Below are 18369 nucleotides of genomic sequence, written 5' to 3'. Positions count from 1 at the left end.
AAACGACACCAAAGGGAAAACCTCCACAGTGTAAATAAACCTTTCTGAATGTGCTCGGCATAAAGACTCCCTGACAGAGTTATCGCAATAAAATCATCTGACAGAACTAATTATAATTTCACTCTTCCATTCTGTGCAACTGAGGAAAATACAGTATACGCTTTAGTGAAAGTTATTACCTTATATTGTCTTATAATGACATGGCATTAGTTTAGGCAATAAAATTATATTAAAACATTAATATTATTACATGGAGCATTTCACAAAACCTCCCAGCTGTAGAGGATTACAGCTACCATGGCGCCTCCTGTAAAAGTTGCAATGTATTTGGCCTGAAGGACAAAACCTTTGCTTGGTAAGCTGAGTAACCCCTGTTACTGTGAAGGTCTCTTCGGAGGGCTTCACTGTGACTGTGCAAGTATAAGGCTTGACCTTCTAATCTCACCTCGAACGTGCGCTACAATGTGAACTTGTCCCTCGAGATAAACACAGAGAAAAGAAGAATGGGAGAGTCATAGACGGAGAGACTCGGGCAGAAGAATGGATGAAAGGCTGAGAAGGAGCAGAGAGAGCTGCACAATGAGATCCAAAGAGGACAGGGAATAAAAAGACAGACAGAGAAACACACAGTGTGAAGAAAACTGGAATAAAAGCAGACAGAAAATAAAGAGAAGGACATCAACCATCCTCAGCAAACAGACCAACTGTACTAGGGGGACCTTTGTGTTCAGAAAGGGAAAGAATAAAATAAAGAGAACCTCTGCGCCTTCGTGTGGAAGCAAACACAGAGCTTGACTGAAACATTAAACGCTGATTAGGATCAAAGAATACAGGGATATACATATTTGATGGCCCACTGTTACGAGCTACTCGCAATGAAGCTTCTTACTTTTTGATGAATGTAGACAGTTGGATCTTTTACAAATGAAGGGAACAAAACAGAAATGAGGAAGAGCAAAGAGAAGACAAAACGGGAGGAGAGTACAGGGGGGGAGAAAATGATGAGAGGGAATCCACTGATGGATGCCGAGCAGAAGTAGAACACTCTAAAAAGACGAAACTGAGAGAGAGGCGGTAAGAGGAAAATCAATGATGACTAGAGGGAGAGTTTCTAAGGATACAAAGATGTGTTCTCATGCTTTCCTTATTTCTCTCTCCCTCCCCTCTCTATCTAATGAGCTCATCCTCTTAAGGGAAGAGGACAGTTCTGGCAGCATCCCATCAACCAAAGCCGTCTGGGGCAAGAGATGCATGTGACAAGGCATCGGCATTAGGGTTTTTCTGAGTGAGTCCTGACTTGTTCGGCCCCATGGCGTGGTGTTAAAACATCACACTCAGCAGTGCTCACTCCACCACATGTGTCCAACACATATAGAAATGCCAAGGCACATGCATGAATGCACACAGACACACATGCATTAGCTCCGTTATTGGTTTTGGTTTAAACTAAGGCTGCAACTAACGATTATTTTCATTATGAATGAATCCGACAAATATTTTCCCCATTAAGGGATTAATAATTTTGTCAATAAAATGTCAAATATAGTAAAAAAAAAAAAGTCCAAGCAAATGTCTTTAAATGTCTAGATGCTGCAAATATGTGAGAACCACAACAAACCTGTTAATTTCTATTTTGAAGACTATATTTAGAATATTTCTGCATACTGAGGTCACTAAACAGTCCATGAATTTCATAAATATGGATATCACTGGAAATCTGAGACTCCTGTTGATTCAATGAGCCCAATTTTATTCATGTGTGATGATTATAGTCCCCATGATAGCATTTCAATTCAATGAGAAAATTTTTTGAAACTTAGCCTCACTGCATAAAATTACCTATTGTGACCTCTAGGATAATAACAGCCTCATGAAACTTTACAACCACAAACTACAGAAATGTGTTAAGAGGTTTAAAACTTAATTAAGGTTAGGCACCCAAACTATACAAGGTTAAGTAAAAATAACAGGGTTAGGCAACAGTAATTACATAAATTCCAACAACGGGACACAAGAACATTACTTTTGAACAAAGCATTCAACAACAGAACGCCAACACCGATCTCCGGGTGTAAAGTCTTCAGTTTTTTGGGTCCTCTCCAGCTACCCTCCGACCAGCGGCAGACCTAAATAGCTTTCCCATCGTAATGCTTTATCACTGGACAAGACATGTAGCAGATTATAATTACATATCTTTGGTTTGCACACAATCCAAACATTTTTGACTGGCTCCTGGGCTAATTAAATAAAATAATTATGATACATATAAACTGTCAGAATAGTTGCTGATTTGACTTGAATTGAGTAGTCAAGTAATTGTTCTAGCTTAAACAGCATTCCTTATGCCGCCCACTGATCTAAGCACACAGCAAAGAAAATCAGGAAAGAAGAAATAAAAAAGTGTCTCCTTCGCTTCACTGACTCCTTCCAGCAAAGCTGCAGTATGACATTGACTTGAGTGCCGTGGAAAAGAAGGCCTCCCGGGATAAAGGTTGTTACTGACGGAGCTTAGATGGGTGCTTAAGGGAGGAGGAATAGGTAAAGCCAAGCCAGAGCAGTGATCTTCAGAAAGCGCACGCCTAAGGGGAGACTTACCAATCTCCCCTCTCATCCGCCGCAAAGTAAAACGGAGTGAATCAACTCTGCATCCTTTCCCCTCCTTTGTCCCCCGCTCTCAGGCTTTTTGCTGTCCCTCTTTCCCCCTCGTTATATTCCCTCCGTTTTCTGCTCTAACGAGTGGCTGCCCCATGGGCGAATCACAGGCTGGGGCCTCAGACATCAAGTCCGATTCGCTGCTACACGGGAGTGTGTCAGCACCAATGAAGCTCACACGGAGATGAGACTCCCGCCCAATGTGTGTGTGTGTGTGTGTGTCTGTGTGTGTGTGTGTGTGTCTTTCTGTGAATGCGTGCCTGACTGGCCTGGATTTGGGATATGTTTTTATAAAGCTTTCTCCTCCCATTTTCTCCTCTCCCCGCTGGCTAAAATCACACTTTACCACGTCACTCATCCTCAACTACATTTCTCACACACCCTCCCTCGCTCTGTGTATATGCGCCAGTGCAAGAGGAAGAGAAACAGTAGAAAGTAAAAAGAGGACGGAGAGCAAGAAAGCAAAGGGAGGGAGAGAAAAGGTAGAGAGAAGAAGAAATAGAGACAGGGAGAAATGGGAAACGAGTGATGGAATGGAAATCATTGGATTGAAGAGAGACTTAGGTCATCCCTGTGTGTGTGTGTGTGTGTGTGTGTGTGTGTGTGTGTGTGTGTGTGTTCCTATTAATCCTGCAGGCTATATCCTCAGTCAGGGGTCTGTGCCCTGGTCTCATGCCCAGACTGGTTTTAACAAGTGTTACCTCAAGTGAACTAATACATAGACACACACATGCATGCTGCATTTACACAAAAACACTACCACACACACACACTTGATAAACGGCTATAATTCTCCCTCCTAAGTGAGTGGAGGACATCAGAGGAACATCATCAAGACAAGAAAGGTGTGTGTGTTTGTACGTGGCCACTAGTTTCCTAAGTCGATATCCTTATTCAGTCTGCTCCCTGAATCAAAACTTTTACTCAAGCTACTTATGCAGTTTTGCTCTGAGGGTCTATTCAGTCCAAACCAAACAACAATGTGCTCAGAAAATAAAATGGATTTTTGTTTGTTTGTTCTGATTTTGATTTGAACATTATTCCCAAAGTGCTGCTGATGAAGACAATTTTTATTTTTAAAAGAACGGAAAAAGGAAATATGAAATTCAAGTAGCAGAAGTTGGCAAAAAAGAATCTCTGAGCTCTGAGGAACTTTTCTTTGGCTCACTGAATGACGTTTGGTCTCTGCGGGGAGTTTGACGTTTATAACCCACCTTGACTTGCATCAGTTTGTACAAACATTATTTTAGACAAGCTGTCAAATGCAAGTCACAAGCCACACATTCTCAATTTTCCTGTTCGAAAAAAGCTTGATTTAAAAGGAACAGCAAAATAATTATTCATTCCAATCATTCAGAATGTAAACCAAGATAACCTCCACCGAGACCAAGGCCTTTCTTGCAATGTTAACGAAGGGAAGACAATTTAGGTATCCGCCCCGTGATTCGGATGCGCTCCAAAATTTGATGGATTCTTCTTTGGCCTATGCTTCACCGTTTCATGGCACACAAAAAAACTTGTATTTACAGTGTTTCAGACATACAGACTTTACTTGGGTAGGCCGCTGAGATATATTTATTTTTAGACCAATTTTTAGTTTTTATTTTGTTTTATCCATTGGAGAGAACCGAACCATCCGTCACCCAACATCTCCCCTCGTTCTAATGTACATGCTTGGCAGTCAGCACAGAAAGAGTGATGTTGTCTGGTAATAAAGAAATGTTGAGGATGATGACAGGGTACACTGTGACAATGTGTTTAATATAATATTATGTTTGTTTATAAATGAACAGACGGAGCCATTAGCATCTGACAAACAATGCACGATCTACTGCATAGACAAAACAGCCCAAATCGTAGCTTCATTTCGATGATAATAGTGCTGCTTGAAATTCCTCTAAAATTATAATTTCAAGTAAGGATGGAAACACCAGCGATATGCTGAAACATCTCTCCACACAAAACAGGTGTAAATTTCAGGCCTGCCATGTGTTTAACAGAAACTCTAATGTAAACGAATGCTGTATCTTCTCTCTGTTTTTTCCCACACAGAAGATCAATCAGGAATCAATAAAGGAATCTGTAAAGAATCATACTGATAAGCAGAATCTATAATAGAACTAGTATCAATAACTCCCTATTAACTGGTCACTGCTTTTGGTGTAATTAATACAGTAGGTAGACGAAAAAACATTTAGTGCAATCTCAGCTACAAATATGGGTAAAAGGTTGAATGCCAGTTGTGTGTCAGGGACTGTCTAGCCAAGTTTAAGACGCTGCTGCTGGGGATTAAGCCTGCTGCAGTGGTAGCTGAGTGCTGTTTTGCCCCGTGCCACTCAGGCACCCTCTAAAACCTAATATAAAGCTATTTTAATCATGTGTGCTATATTTAACCTCCACAAGACAAGAAATCTGCAAATAAAACATGCAGAGCCATTCACCGAATGGGAAAATGAAACTGTAGGTAAAATTAATTAATTAAGGTTCATTAAAGAATAACGATGTCAATTATGATGTAATTATCATAATTATGTTTAGTCCTGTCATTTGTGTCTAAATTTTCAACTGATTTGGAGAGCAAATTAAGTACATTTACTTGTTATTTAAATTGAAGGGTGAGCCACTGAGTGCAAACTGTTCATTTGCCATATTTAAAACATGACACGCCATGCAACACTGGTTTCAACTCTTGTGTTTAACCCTCATAACCCTCTCATAACCGCTCACAACCCTGATCATAACCCTCTATCCACCCAAACTACCCCCCTTCAAGGCAATAACTAGAAATTGATCTCTGCTGCAAGAACACATGCATGTACCATCCGACTTAGAGTCCCTGACAATAGATGCCGTTAGCAGGACACCTTTCCCCTGTCCTGCCCTAAGAGTTGAACGGCTTCCTCCACATTAAACAGCCCATTACTAGACATTGATTGCAGTTAACACTAACGCCAGCCCGTATTAATCGTTCCATCCTTCTGCTCGAGTGCCTCCGTGCAGATCTGAACCTGAGCGCTTATCCAGGATCATTTAACAAGGTTCGAAGAAGTGAGGGGATTTCTGTCAGTGTGTATCACATCACTCCTGCTGCACCGAGTTTAGTCAGGCTGTTTGAAAATGAAAGGAGTCAGAATGGAGAGAATGTAAGATAGAAAAGACAAATTGGATGTTTTGGTACTAACGGGGCAAAGAGAGGAGCCGTTTGATAAAAGCAGTAACGGCAAGGTCATGCAACACTTGTGTGTTTGCAGCAGCGATTTTGAGGTAATAGGCAGCAATTTCCACTAGCGACCGTAAGAGGGGGAAAAATGAGAGTAAAGATGAGTGCAAAATACAATAAAGGCGAGGAGTAAAAAAAAGAGAAGATGGAAGTCAAGACTACAGTAGAGACAGAGTGCTGATGTGCGGTATGAATGCCAATGAGCAATATATATTAAATACATTGGTCTCATTATAATATTTCACATCTAAGTGGCATAAAGGATAAGTCAGCATACAAAGCTCTAGCAGCTGCTCTCTGTTTATACACACCTGAGGTGACCAAAGTACTCTGCATGCTGTATTATAAAAGCATCATCTCTATGTCTATACTTTTTAATTCATAAGGAGACATAACGGTGCTTGCTATTACTATTACTATACCATTACAACCACATTAAACATTTTATATAAAATGATTGTGTTCCTTTAATACGAAATTCAGTCTTGCTTAAAGTGGCAATAGACAAGTTTTATGCTTTAACGTATCATTATGAAGTAAATGTTGATTACACAGTGTAATAGCTGCAGAATAATGACACCTATAAGGCTCGCTTTCACTATGCAATCCTGTCTGCCACATGGTCTGATCTCCTCGATGAATGAAGGCTCGATTTACGGCACAAAACAGAAGAGGACAGCACTTTAGTGCCTATACTTAAAAAGGTAATACAATAACACAGAGGCTCCGAGTCTGAATTAAAACATCAAACTCTATGTTGTCTCGCATATCGACAGCTTGCATTACAGCTTCACTCCTTCTGTTCTTATCTTTTACAATAAAAGCCCTAGACATATACACTGCTTTACTGCATATTAGAGAGCATTTCCTTTAGAGGTAACTGCACAAAATAGCTTGCAGTAGCTATCTAGCCTGGCTAACACCAGACTAATCACAAATGAGATTAGTCTGGAAACCAGCCATTAATTTCTCCGTAGAGGAGGCGTGGTTTGCGATCCTCCAGAGCTGTTTATTGGGCGCTACGAATGTCTATCAAAAGCGTCTGGTTCTTTTAGCCAATCGTATCAGTTATACCCGTTGACATATGTAGAGCGACAGAAATTGACGTTGACCTAGCCAGACTAGCCCATCGCTACTTTGAGACTAAAATGCAGATTTCTGCTTCTGCAACGTTTTTCTGCAGCATGTTGTGGCTCTGGCTGCTCTATAGTTTCAGCTCACAGTTTACCGGCAGTGTCAATGTGTGTGTGTTGTGTGTGTGTGTGTCTGTGAGAGAGTGTTGCTTGCTGCTTTGCTTCTCCAGTTCTCGCTTTCTGCAAGATTATTTATTTTTATACCTTATTTCCCGCTCATGTCATTCAGCCACACACATCCACTGATTTAATGGGCAATAGACGAGCTGCTGCGGGTCTTTCGGCGGCTCCGCTGTCACCGGCGTTACAGCAGTGAGCGATAGAAAACTACAAAACTACAAGCTTCCATCTGTCGAGTAGTACGCGCCATCGTCTTGCCGTCCCTCCCCGTTCTGTGATTGGATCCTTAAAACAGGGCTAAGAAATGGCCGTAGTTGCCAGACCCTTTTGCAGTTCGAAATGAAATTGAGAGTGCAAGGCAGTATGGGTATACCCAGGCTAGTAGCTATCCCCAGTCGGTGGAAATGGTGGATGGTTGAACATTTGAATATCTGTGAAAACTCTAAACCCCGCAAAAGAAAAAGAGGCCATCTGATTGAAGCGGGGACGGAGAGTGATTAAAACATTCTTTCTACAATGCTAGATTATAAAGTAAATCATACTACCAGGTGTTTTACTCAGCCTTTATCATAGAACAGAGACTGGGGTTTCTCATTCAAATTGGGCGTTTACAGCTGTTTATTATTTTTATAGTATAATTAGCCAGGCTGCAAGTAATGGTCGTGTTGCTAACGATAATGATATATGAACATATGGACTGATCCAGTCCAGCCTGACTGAAAATATAATTATGTCTCATTGCACAGTTTGTTTGGAAACAAATGCAGGGTGTTCTTTGTCGTTGGTAGCTCTAAGGAAAAAGGAATGCAGTCTGTTTGTCTGTGCAACGGCAGCATCAAAACTAATACTTGGAATTGACATTTGATTGAAATGACATACATTGACTATTACACGCTGGAAGCCTTATCAATTATATAAAATAGTACCCAATCACTGAATTGTTACTACTGATATTTGCAATTTGGCAAAAGCTCAATCTGTTGTGAACAGATGACCAAGCTATACTAATGTAATTCAGTTTATGAACCACTGATAAATGTTTTCAAATAGGTTACAAAAATGTTATTTTTAAACTAATGATGATTGATAATTTGACTGATGATTTTTTCATCTAATCTGTTATGCATAGGGAGTAATGATTAATGTGATAAGAATGTTTGTGTTTACCAGTTAAACACAGAATCAAACAATAGTCGACTTACCTGTTGATAGCAGAGCTAAGCTCATCCAGGCGCCGGGCCTCAGTGGTGGAGGTGTTGTCGAGTTTGGACAGGCTGTCCATCCTCTTCAGAATCACCTCCAGCATGTCACTGATCTTCCTCAGCACACCACGTGACTCCACGCCTCCCAGCACTGAGTGGAGAGACAGACATGGAAGGAAAGACAAGATATGAATGAGAAGCTGGAGAGCGAACTGCAGAAACTTGCAGAACAGCATGCACATTAATCACAAAGCCTGCAGCTCTTTTGGCTGGCTTCTTCTGGTGTTGATTTTGGCTGCGCTCTTGTTTTGGACAACTGTCTCTATGCACTTCACTGCAATGCAGATCAAAAGCAAATTCCCTTCTGTTGCGTGCCAAACAATGCAAAAGTCCTCAATTAGATTTGGCATTTTTATGAAGAAAAATCGGCATTTCCTCTTAAATTAAGCATCCATTTAAAAAGGTATAACTTCTATTTAGTGGGATTAATCTTTAATGGTGCTTTTAGTTTATAACATTAAATGACAAAGTGGGTTAGAGTGGAGTACAGTATCACCTGTAGAAGTGAATGGATCCTTAAAAAGTGGAGCAGTTTTCTGATGCCACTCATTAATATAAATTGCCATGAACGGCATCTATTCAGTCCAAGGAGAATTGGTGAGATAGTTCATATGCAAAAATGGTGGCCTCGCCCACGAGTTCTACTTCGGCCCATATTTAGACTTTACACTGTGAAGACATCACACTCGCTTTTCTCTGCCTCATGGATCAGATATCTATAAATGAAAAAAGACACACCTTATTTGAAGTTCAAGGTGTTTTTTTATATATATATTTTTTTAACAGTTTTACAAACGTTTCTGATAATGGTGGTCTATGCCCAAAATGCTTTTTGGGCTGGAGAGAAAGAAAGTGTTGTATTGCAGTACAGCAAGTGGCCACCAGATGAAAAAATTGCCTGCGAGCCTGAATGGCAGCACAGTTTCCAGTTCTAAAATACATCCATGATGCCATCTCGCTGATTAGACTTTCACCAGTAATGAACATTAGGTGCAACCAACATGCAAACTCCTTTGACTTTTCATTGACTCAGATGTTTGCTTTGAGCTGATGCGAAAATGTCAGATGTCTATTTATGCAGCTGCAATAAACATCCAGTATTGTACAAAAAAATTAAAAATGACAACTTTGCAGAGGAGAAAGACCACCTCTACAATAATACTACTTTAACCTCATGAGAGCACCTCTTCTTCACTTAGGTCTGTGTATAAATCCTCATTGTGAAGCCCGAAGCCAACAAGTTGATTATCTCAGCCTTTAACCTGGATATCTAAAGCTTGATCTCTCATTTCCTCTGCCTACAGCAGTGCACTTCACCCAGTGCTGTATTCTGATCTTTTGTCATAAACTGGCTTTTGTTCGGGCCAGACATCCAGACACTCTGGAGTCTGATGTCTGAATATGGGCTTACCTTTATATCCTTTGATACCCTTTGATATGAGAATAACTTCCACCAAGACTATGAGTTATGAAAAGCCAGGAACTAATTACACAGAGGCTTTTTTTCTTCTTCCTTGCCTCTCTTTTTGTCTGTATCTGTGTGATGGCCAATTTATTTCTTTCACCCTTCATAGCAGAGAGGGCTCTCTGTGGACAGAAAGGAGCGGCTGTGTATGTATTGTGTGTGTGTGTGTGTGTGTGTGTGTGTGTGTAGATGAATACATCATTGGCCATCAGGACAGAAAAGTGAGTCTTAACACATCTGCACGCACACACACAGATGCCGCTCCGGAGACAGTGAAGGAGAGAGCTAGAATATACTCTGACTGTATAAAAGGTGTATGAGACCTCATTAGGATAATTACGTCGACACTGCCAGGGTCAGAGTGTCTGTGAATTCAGTCATAATGGCCCAGAACGAGGAAGGTGACTGAAAGGTGGAGACGCAGATGGAAAGCTTTCTCATTTAATGTCTGTGTGGAACTAATCTCTCCTATATACGTCTAACTCATCATTTTTAAGTGCTCATAGAAAAAAGCAACAGAATAATCTTAGGATATAACAATCGCTGATGAGAATGAGAGGGACAAAAATTGCGGCTCAGTTTGTGATGAATAGCTATTTCTTTGAGCAAGACTTCGTTTTAAGTAGAGAGGTGTGCCATTTATCTTTCTTATCCAACTTTCACTATGCAGCACTGTATAAAAAATACAAAGCTAATGTGTTTGCCCTTTCAAGCACATGATCAAGCGATCTTTATATAAATCTTCCATATTGCTAGAATTCACTCTGCAAATGGAAAGAAAACATCATTGATAACATGCTTGACAGTTACATCACCACCGTTTTCTATACCTTTACACCCTGAAAACACATATTCCTGATGCTTACTCCGACTGATGGGGTCTTGACTTCTCCACATACAATCTTTTATTAAAATAAGAATAGTATTGGTTATTTCTATGCACTGGTTCAGTGACAAAACATCTGTATCAACCAATATTAGCATGTTTCTAAATAAGAAGACATTCACTGATTGCAGTGGCAGATGTTTATCTGTTGTGTCAAATCCATTTTACGCCAGCTAAATTTAACGTTGGATATTTCTGGTCAGACTTGAATAACAGGAGATGCATATGCTGCTACTGCAGCTGCTGATTATGAGAAGTCACTGGCCAATGGCCAAGAAAATGTTGGCCACATGTAAGTATTACACTGTCTCTGAGAAAGATCTGCAACCAGAACATGTATGAAAAGCACAAGAAGATTTACATTTAACTATGTTTAGTCCATGTTTACAATTTAAAAAAAGTTTTTTTTCAGGCTATGTAGGTACTTCAAAATATGTACAAAGATGGATACAGTAGGTTCTTGAAACAGTCAAAATAAACAACAACAACAACAAAACATTGGTATCAGCATTGGTTATCTGCCAAATTGTTATTTTAATCATCCCAGCACTGCACAATTGGTGCATCCCTAGTTGTTTCCTATCAAAGATTTATTTCTGTTTTTGTCTCTGCAACATTTGAAAGAGAATCCAATAAGTGTTTATGTTGCCAGGACACTGTGAATCAAATCCGATCAAACTACCACACTGTCCCGATGAAGCAGATCAGCTTGAATTCCTGAGTGCTGAACTTTTAATAAAAGATATCAACAAATGTCTCTCACCTTTAACTTTAGCTTTTAATGGTTGTTTGTTACGGCATAAATATTTAATGTTATTGAGGAAAAACTTCAGAAAAAGTATTCAGTGGTCAGAAAGACTCTCAAGACTATGAACAGGACTCTTAAGTATGTTAGTTATAATGAATTGTGTGCAAATGCAATTAGTAGGTGAATACAAATCAAACACATGAGGAAATGAAAAGAGTAAAATGCAAATGGATAATAGCAGATGGTAAAAGAGCCTGCTGAGATGTTCATACTAAAACTGTTAAAGACTGCACATTCAGAAGGGAAGGGATTCTTGATAATCTGTTTCTGCTCATAGAAATCTAATTTCAATATCTACAGTGTTTAAATATAAATATATATTAAATATAGTCACACATTCTGCCGCATAGTAAAGAGGGCCTGAGGGAATCTGTCCACTTCAATTTGATGCGATCATTAAATCCTCAGTAACCACAGATGATGGAGAAAACAGCCTAATAAGATGCAGCTTGGGGCATAAGGGACACAAAGGTCAGAGTGTATTCTCCAAGCCTCCCATCAGAGGACCTGGAAGGGCCCATATTGATACCACAAACACCTGAATTACGCTGACCGACCACTCTGTCAAACCCCATGTCTGCTGCTTGACAGGCAATTACAGCCAATGGGTTCCGGTGCCTAACAGCTCCGGTGCAAGGTCATTGTCTGCCTCGATCTCTTCAAACAGCCGAATCCTAAGTTCAGTGACTTATCTCCTCAGCGACAGATGTATTCGTCTCAGACTGGCAGTGTCATGTCCTTTGGCTGTGATGGATCGCTGTGTCAGAGTGTGCCGGTGGGTCGCTCTGTTGACATCTTTGTGATTGGCTGATAATGGATAACTTCCACGCTGAGGGTCAAGTAAACTAAAGCAGCGACCATGCTGACAAAATTATAATTCTGTATTGGGTTGAACAAAGACTGGCTTATTTAATATTCAGTGCTTCTCCCAGATAGGCCTATTATAATTTTGGCAAACCATCTAAAAGTGCATTTAGATGACTCAACAGTAAACACACTTTTTCACTTTCTTTGTTTTGCTAATATCATGCTAAATTTGATGTTTGGGTTCTGTTTGTACTTGGCTGTTAATAATGAGATATGTATAATTAAAAAAAACATACAAACACCCAAACATTATTATAAAAATCCTTACTGAGAAAGAACAGTGCAGCCAGTGGGGGAAATGGGAGCCAAGGGGTCCAAAAAGTTAAAGAATAGATCTTTCATATTTTTCCATGGTCTATCAATCAAATATCATTTCGGGTCAGGGGGCTAATTGTTCTTTATGACTCTTTGTTTCTTGATGAATCTCCGTGTCAAAATGTAGTCACAGAAGCTGCTCCCCCATGGATGGCAAATGACCAGCTGTAATAAATGATGTCCGTCTTCGAAAAGCTGATCCTTGTCATGATTTTCATTGTATACCTTCATGAAAGACACACACTTCTCAATCTTTTTAATGTGTTTCGCTGTGGTGCCCAAATACCAATTTAAAGGACGATTGCCAATATTCCCAGTAGCTTGTTTAAATGATATCATTACAAAGAAAATGCCTGCCCTTCTCTGCTCTCATCAGATGAAACCTCATTCAGGTCCCACTGGTGTAATATAGCTGCAAGTGAAGGACACAGTGACCACGGATACTGTGTGTAATTGACATGAGTAGAAAGAAGATAAACAGCAGAAACTGCAGAGAAGGTAATGATTTGACTTGCTTAAGCTCAAAAGTCAAGGAAGTCAAAAACAGTAGCGTGTGTGTGTGTGTGTGTGTGTGTGTGTGTGTGACATTGACATCACAGAGAAAATAGCACCTGGAAACACTGATAACAGAAATATGCACATCAAGATAAGAAAGAAAACAATTAAGTAGGTAGATACGGATGAACAAAGAAACATGGACAAGAACCAAGAGTAAAAGACAACTAGAGACCAGTTTCCCCCTCTGAGTATCTGGATGGAGTCTTTCACTGAACACAGATTATTTTTTAAACAAACACCAGAACTCTAATAGGGTCCTCACTGCTGCAGTTAGCCCATTGTTTGGGGAATATATTCGACAATTTTTCACAGTTGAGTTCAATAAAAGCATCCCAATCCAGACAGACCTCAATTTCAACCAGTGTATATGTTTGACCAATGAAATTCCTTGTTCCAACCCACCCCTTCTTATGGTCTTAGGCCATATCTATCTTGCTGCCTAAATAGGGTAACATCTTATCAGTTTGATTCTTAAAGGCCAATATTACATGTATGGCTTAAGATCCCCCAGTAGCTGAGATATGATTAAGAAGCTAATGTAGTTGATATTACCAACATAATACAGAAACTAATCAGACCTCAAGCTAACGCTAGCTGTAACACATAACATTAGCAAGTGCATATCAGCCATATTACCCAATTCATCCTATCCCAGCTCCTATCGTCACCCATACCTGGATAGGTGTTTGTTGTGTTGAGTGGAAAATGGAACATGGCAATACAGTTAATTGCCACCGGACAGGGTGTGCATAACTGTCACAAAGAAGCCACATGTGGATTTTCTGTATTCCCACACAGCATTTTTCACATCACACTAGTATGAAACTTTTAGAAGAAGAAGAAGAAGATTACTTAATTAATCCCACAATGGGGAAATTCAACCTCTGCATTTAACCCATCCTTTTTTACACACAAGTGAACACACCATGCAAGGAGTGGCTGCAGTGAGCTGTGCGGGGGGTTAGGTGCCTTGCTCAAGGGTATTTCAGTCCTAGATCTGTCACTACCGGGATTCGAACCGGTGACTCTCCAGTTGCAAGCCTGATTCCTAACCTCTAGGCCATATTTAGAAATCCCGGCAGTATTATTTTAAATGTCATAAGAAATTCAGACACTGCTCTTTCATTCTATGCACACTGATATAGTTGCTTTTTTATGTGAAGTGCACAGCACCCGACCAGAGGTCAGTCTCTTTAGGTGGAACTGACAGTTGAGATGAGAAACTTGTTGACTTACAGGACTATTTGAAGTAAAATTTAAGTAATGGTATTAAAATTTAAGCAACCACAAACACAAATATCTTCATAAACTGTATGCCCTCGTGAAAGGTCAGGAAGGTTTGATGTTATGAGTATGAAAAAAAACAAATTCTACTGCAACAGCCTAACTGTATTTTAATGTAGCATAATGCCTTATGCATACATTTTACTGGTCCCGAAGCAAAACAATTTACTGAACAAAAAGAAGCCAAATGTCATAGGATTGAAATAAATAAAGACCAAAGCGGAATTAAGAGGTTTCTGACCTGCAGCAGTAAGTGAAACTTAAATGCTGTGAAGCAAAGAGTCTGGGGATTTAGTTCTAATATGCATAACTCCAAGAGCAGAGACCATATTTGACACCTCTGATCCTGCAACAGACCAAAATAAACTGACCAAAGTCCACAGTATGAAAGAGGGAGGGGGGGCATCCACATTTAAGATGCATTCAAATTCTGACAAGAGTCACATAACAAACAGGTTTCAAAGTCGGCCTCCCATTGCTGTTAATGCCCAGGACACTGATCATATTTTCCCTACATCAGAAAAACCATCCCTATTAATAGCTGATGGTGTTATGGCAGCTTTCTCCTTCTTCTCAACCTGCTGAAATACAATCAATTCATCCTTTATGAATAAACATTTTAAAGTACATTTGGTAAATTACACTTGCAAATGCCATCATAAAGATGCATGATAAATATTCCATTACTTGTAAGTAAGGTAGCTAGTGTACTTGCACTATGGCACACTGAGGCTTATGTTAAATAAAGGTCCATGCTGAAACCAAATTTAAAGTGAGTCGGATCAGCTTTTAATAGTGATAGTTGCCTCGAGGACTAAAATACCACATTTAGCAAGTTTGAGGGGAAAGAAAATCTAGCCAAAGGCATCGTGAAGCAGACTGATGGAGACCACAGTGCGATGTGGTTAGTCAACCATATTTGTGAGTTTTACCATTTAGAACACACTGTTAATGAAATTCTTCATGATGAAATTGCTAATCTTGATCAATGCGTGCATTTTTTTTTGGTAAAAGCTGATTGATGTTCCACTGCCCTGAAGTTCCAATTACGCTATAATGTCAACTTTGATCCCAAGAAAATGATGAAACGGAAAATTGGCTGAGTAGTGTAGACTTCTAAACTGACTCAAAATAACCAAATATTTACTTTAATTAGAATTATGCTGCAAGTTATTTGCTATGCATGAGGGAATAATTATCTCAAAAGATCAAACAAAAGTGATTTTTGGACGCCTTCAGTCATGAATCCAGCACAGAGCTGCTGTACTGTCTCACTGACTACCTGTTTTTGTTTGTGTAAGATAAATGCAGACTTAAGATTCAATGAGAGTCAAAGCAGTGAGCCAACAGAACCACGCTGCTGGCATACTATTTCATGCCGTGTTTGACTTCCCCCCACTGGCATGGTGTGGAATAAATCAGCGCAATCACACATATGGACACACAAACACACACACACAGTGCCCTTCTTTAGCCACCATATTGGACTGAATATTTAGTGTCACGGCACATCATATTTCTCCTGAGGTCTGAAATGCGTGAAGCGTGAACAGAATCCTTGTTAGTGTCTCTAAACAGACTTCTGAAAACTGAGAGGGAGGCCGTTTGTGTATGTGTACTGTGATGTGTGAATATGTACACACACTGTAGCCCACACAGAACTTTGGCTACTGTCCCTGATCAAATTTCACCTTCTGAGCTACACATTCTTGACAGTGGGAACAATTAACATTAGGAACTGGAAATTAAATTGCAAAGACAGATGCAGCTTCACAAAGAATCCATACAGAAACACTAAAACTAATTTAATAATTCCCTGTTTGTGTCTTTGTGTATACACTATATGTGTACATGTGCTTTAGAAAATGAGTTCATGAAATTGCCACAGTGTCTCTGTCTGCTTGAATTTATTGTAATGGAAATGACAGAAAGGGTCAGTCAATACAACATAGCAATGACTCCCCTCCATCAAATTCCTTTGGTATGTCAGTTATTTAAAAAGAAAAAAAAGAAAGAAAAAAGGAATTACACAAAGGCTGAAAACAGTATTTCTCTGTCAAATGCACCCTCTTACATTTCACATCTAAGCTCAGTAGGGTGCCACATGAAAAAAAAAACAGCGCTGGCAGGTTTGTACAGTATGTAAGTACGTCTATGGCTAAGGCATGTAATGTGTGCAGGGTTGAATACAATGGATTTATCCATTACGGTTGAAAGCAGGCCAAAAAAAAGGCTTTTAAGCAGTGGGGTCCTGTCATAACAAGTGTGATTGTGCCTGGAGGTGTTCTGTGTGTGTGTGTGTGTGTGTGTGTATGTTTGTTAAAAGGACAGAGGTCACAAAGAGTGCACGCTACGCAGGGAATGGGTGGGCTTGTATCTCTGCTTTTTTTGCATTGGATAATTGAAGTAAACTGAATCACAATGCACAAAGTATGAAATATGAAGGCAAAATATCCACCATAATCTGACATGTGTACTGAACAATTTAGTATTGACAGTTTAGAACTACAAATCAAATATGGCGTGATCCCATAAAATAGCATTTTGAAAATGATGAAATCCGATCTGGAAAAACTCAGGAATGAGGAATGAGTGTTCACCTGCAGTGGAGTTATGGCACTTTGAAAATGTTTCCCCATCTCCACATATCAGGCGCGATCGAGCTCTGTCTTTGAAAATGAAACTGTCTTGAAGCAAACTCTATCATTTGATATGTGGTGAGTTTGTGAGACAGCTCTGAACTATAATCCTTCCTACGGTGAGTCAGCCAATCATCTGTGTGTGTGTGTGTGTGTGTGTGTGTGTGTGTGTGTGAAAATGCCGTGTACGTGCAATGCTGTGCAAGTGTGCCTATACGATCGTCTCTTTAAGCATTGCAACACACACATCTGTGTGCGTGAGGTATTGTTTGAGCCAGAGCAGGATGGTGTTTTGATTGGCTGGGGGGGGCTTTGCATATTCATAAGCAGAAAACCATTTGTGGTTTGATGAATGCTAACAGAAGGGCCTGCTGGATATGAGTTGACACAGCTAAATTAACCGGAGACCGATGTCGTTTTGTCAAAAGAGCACACACACCGAAACACATTCACAGAATAGCAAACAGCACAGAAAGCTAGTTAAACTGGAAAATCCACCCCAAAACTAAAATTGTTTATTTCATATGTTGAAGTAAATATATAAAAAACAAAAACAACAATAAACTCTCTATTTTTGTCACAAAATCTGAGAATCAAGAATTGATGATGTCACATAGTACATTATGTTTCATCAGCGCTTAATAACTCTGTTGGCTCATACATGTTTTGTTGTGAGTTATTCTATCCCATTGATTATAATTAGCATGCAGGGCTTCCAGCTGTGGCTCAGGAAATGCTGCCGTATCCCAGTAAAATCACTTTGGGCGCTGTCATGGTTTCCATTATTCACTGTCAGCTCCAGGATTTGTCACCATAGTCTGTTATCAGCTCCTCAGGTTAAAGAGTGACTTATTAAAAATAATTAACTAATACCGAGCTGTGCAACAAATAATAACCTCCAGCTGATACGTACACTTTACGAGGCTTTGGTGATATCATGGTATTACAATATAACAGGGTATTTTGAAATCCCAACCTTATGATTTTTAATACCGTCAAAAATACAGATAATCCTCTTTTGATACAAATATATTGTATTGAGATGATGTATTGTAGTGCACAACACACATCGTCAGTGGTCAATCTCAACTGGTGGAACAGACATCATTTTCCCTACCCTCTTTAAGGGAAACCACACCCATTTCCATATGAAGAAAGCC

General features: G+C 39.7%; 1 protein-coding gene across 1 annotated transcript in view; it reads right to left on the bottom strand.

Annotated features, from left to right (window-relative positions):
• The window catches only part of LOC131976848 (alpha-1,6-mannosylglycoprotein 6-beta-N-acetylglucosaminyltransferase B-like), a 133877-nt gene that overhangs the window by 81741 nt on the left and 33767 nt on the right, over positions 1 to 18369 (bottom strand). The window contains exon 3 of the mRNA XM_059340036.1: positions 8328 to 8478. Coding sequence (XP_059196019.1) covers positions 8328 to 8478 — 151 coding nt within the window. The remainder of the gene's footprint in view (positions 1 to 8327; positions 8479 to 18369) is intronic.

Source organism: Centropristis striata, chromosome 1, assembly GCF_030273125.1.
Source record: "Centropristis striata isolate RG_2023a ecotype Rhode Island chromosome 1, C.striata_1.0, whole genome shotgun sequence".
Lineage (NCBI taxonomy): Eukaryota > Metazoa > Chordata > Actinopteri > Perciformes > Serranidae > Centropristis > Centropristis striata.
The sequence above is the reverse complement of the archived record's forward strand: the minus strand, read 5'-3'. Positions and strand labels throughout refer to the sequence as shown.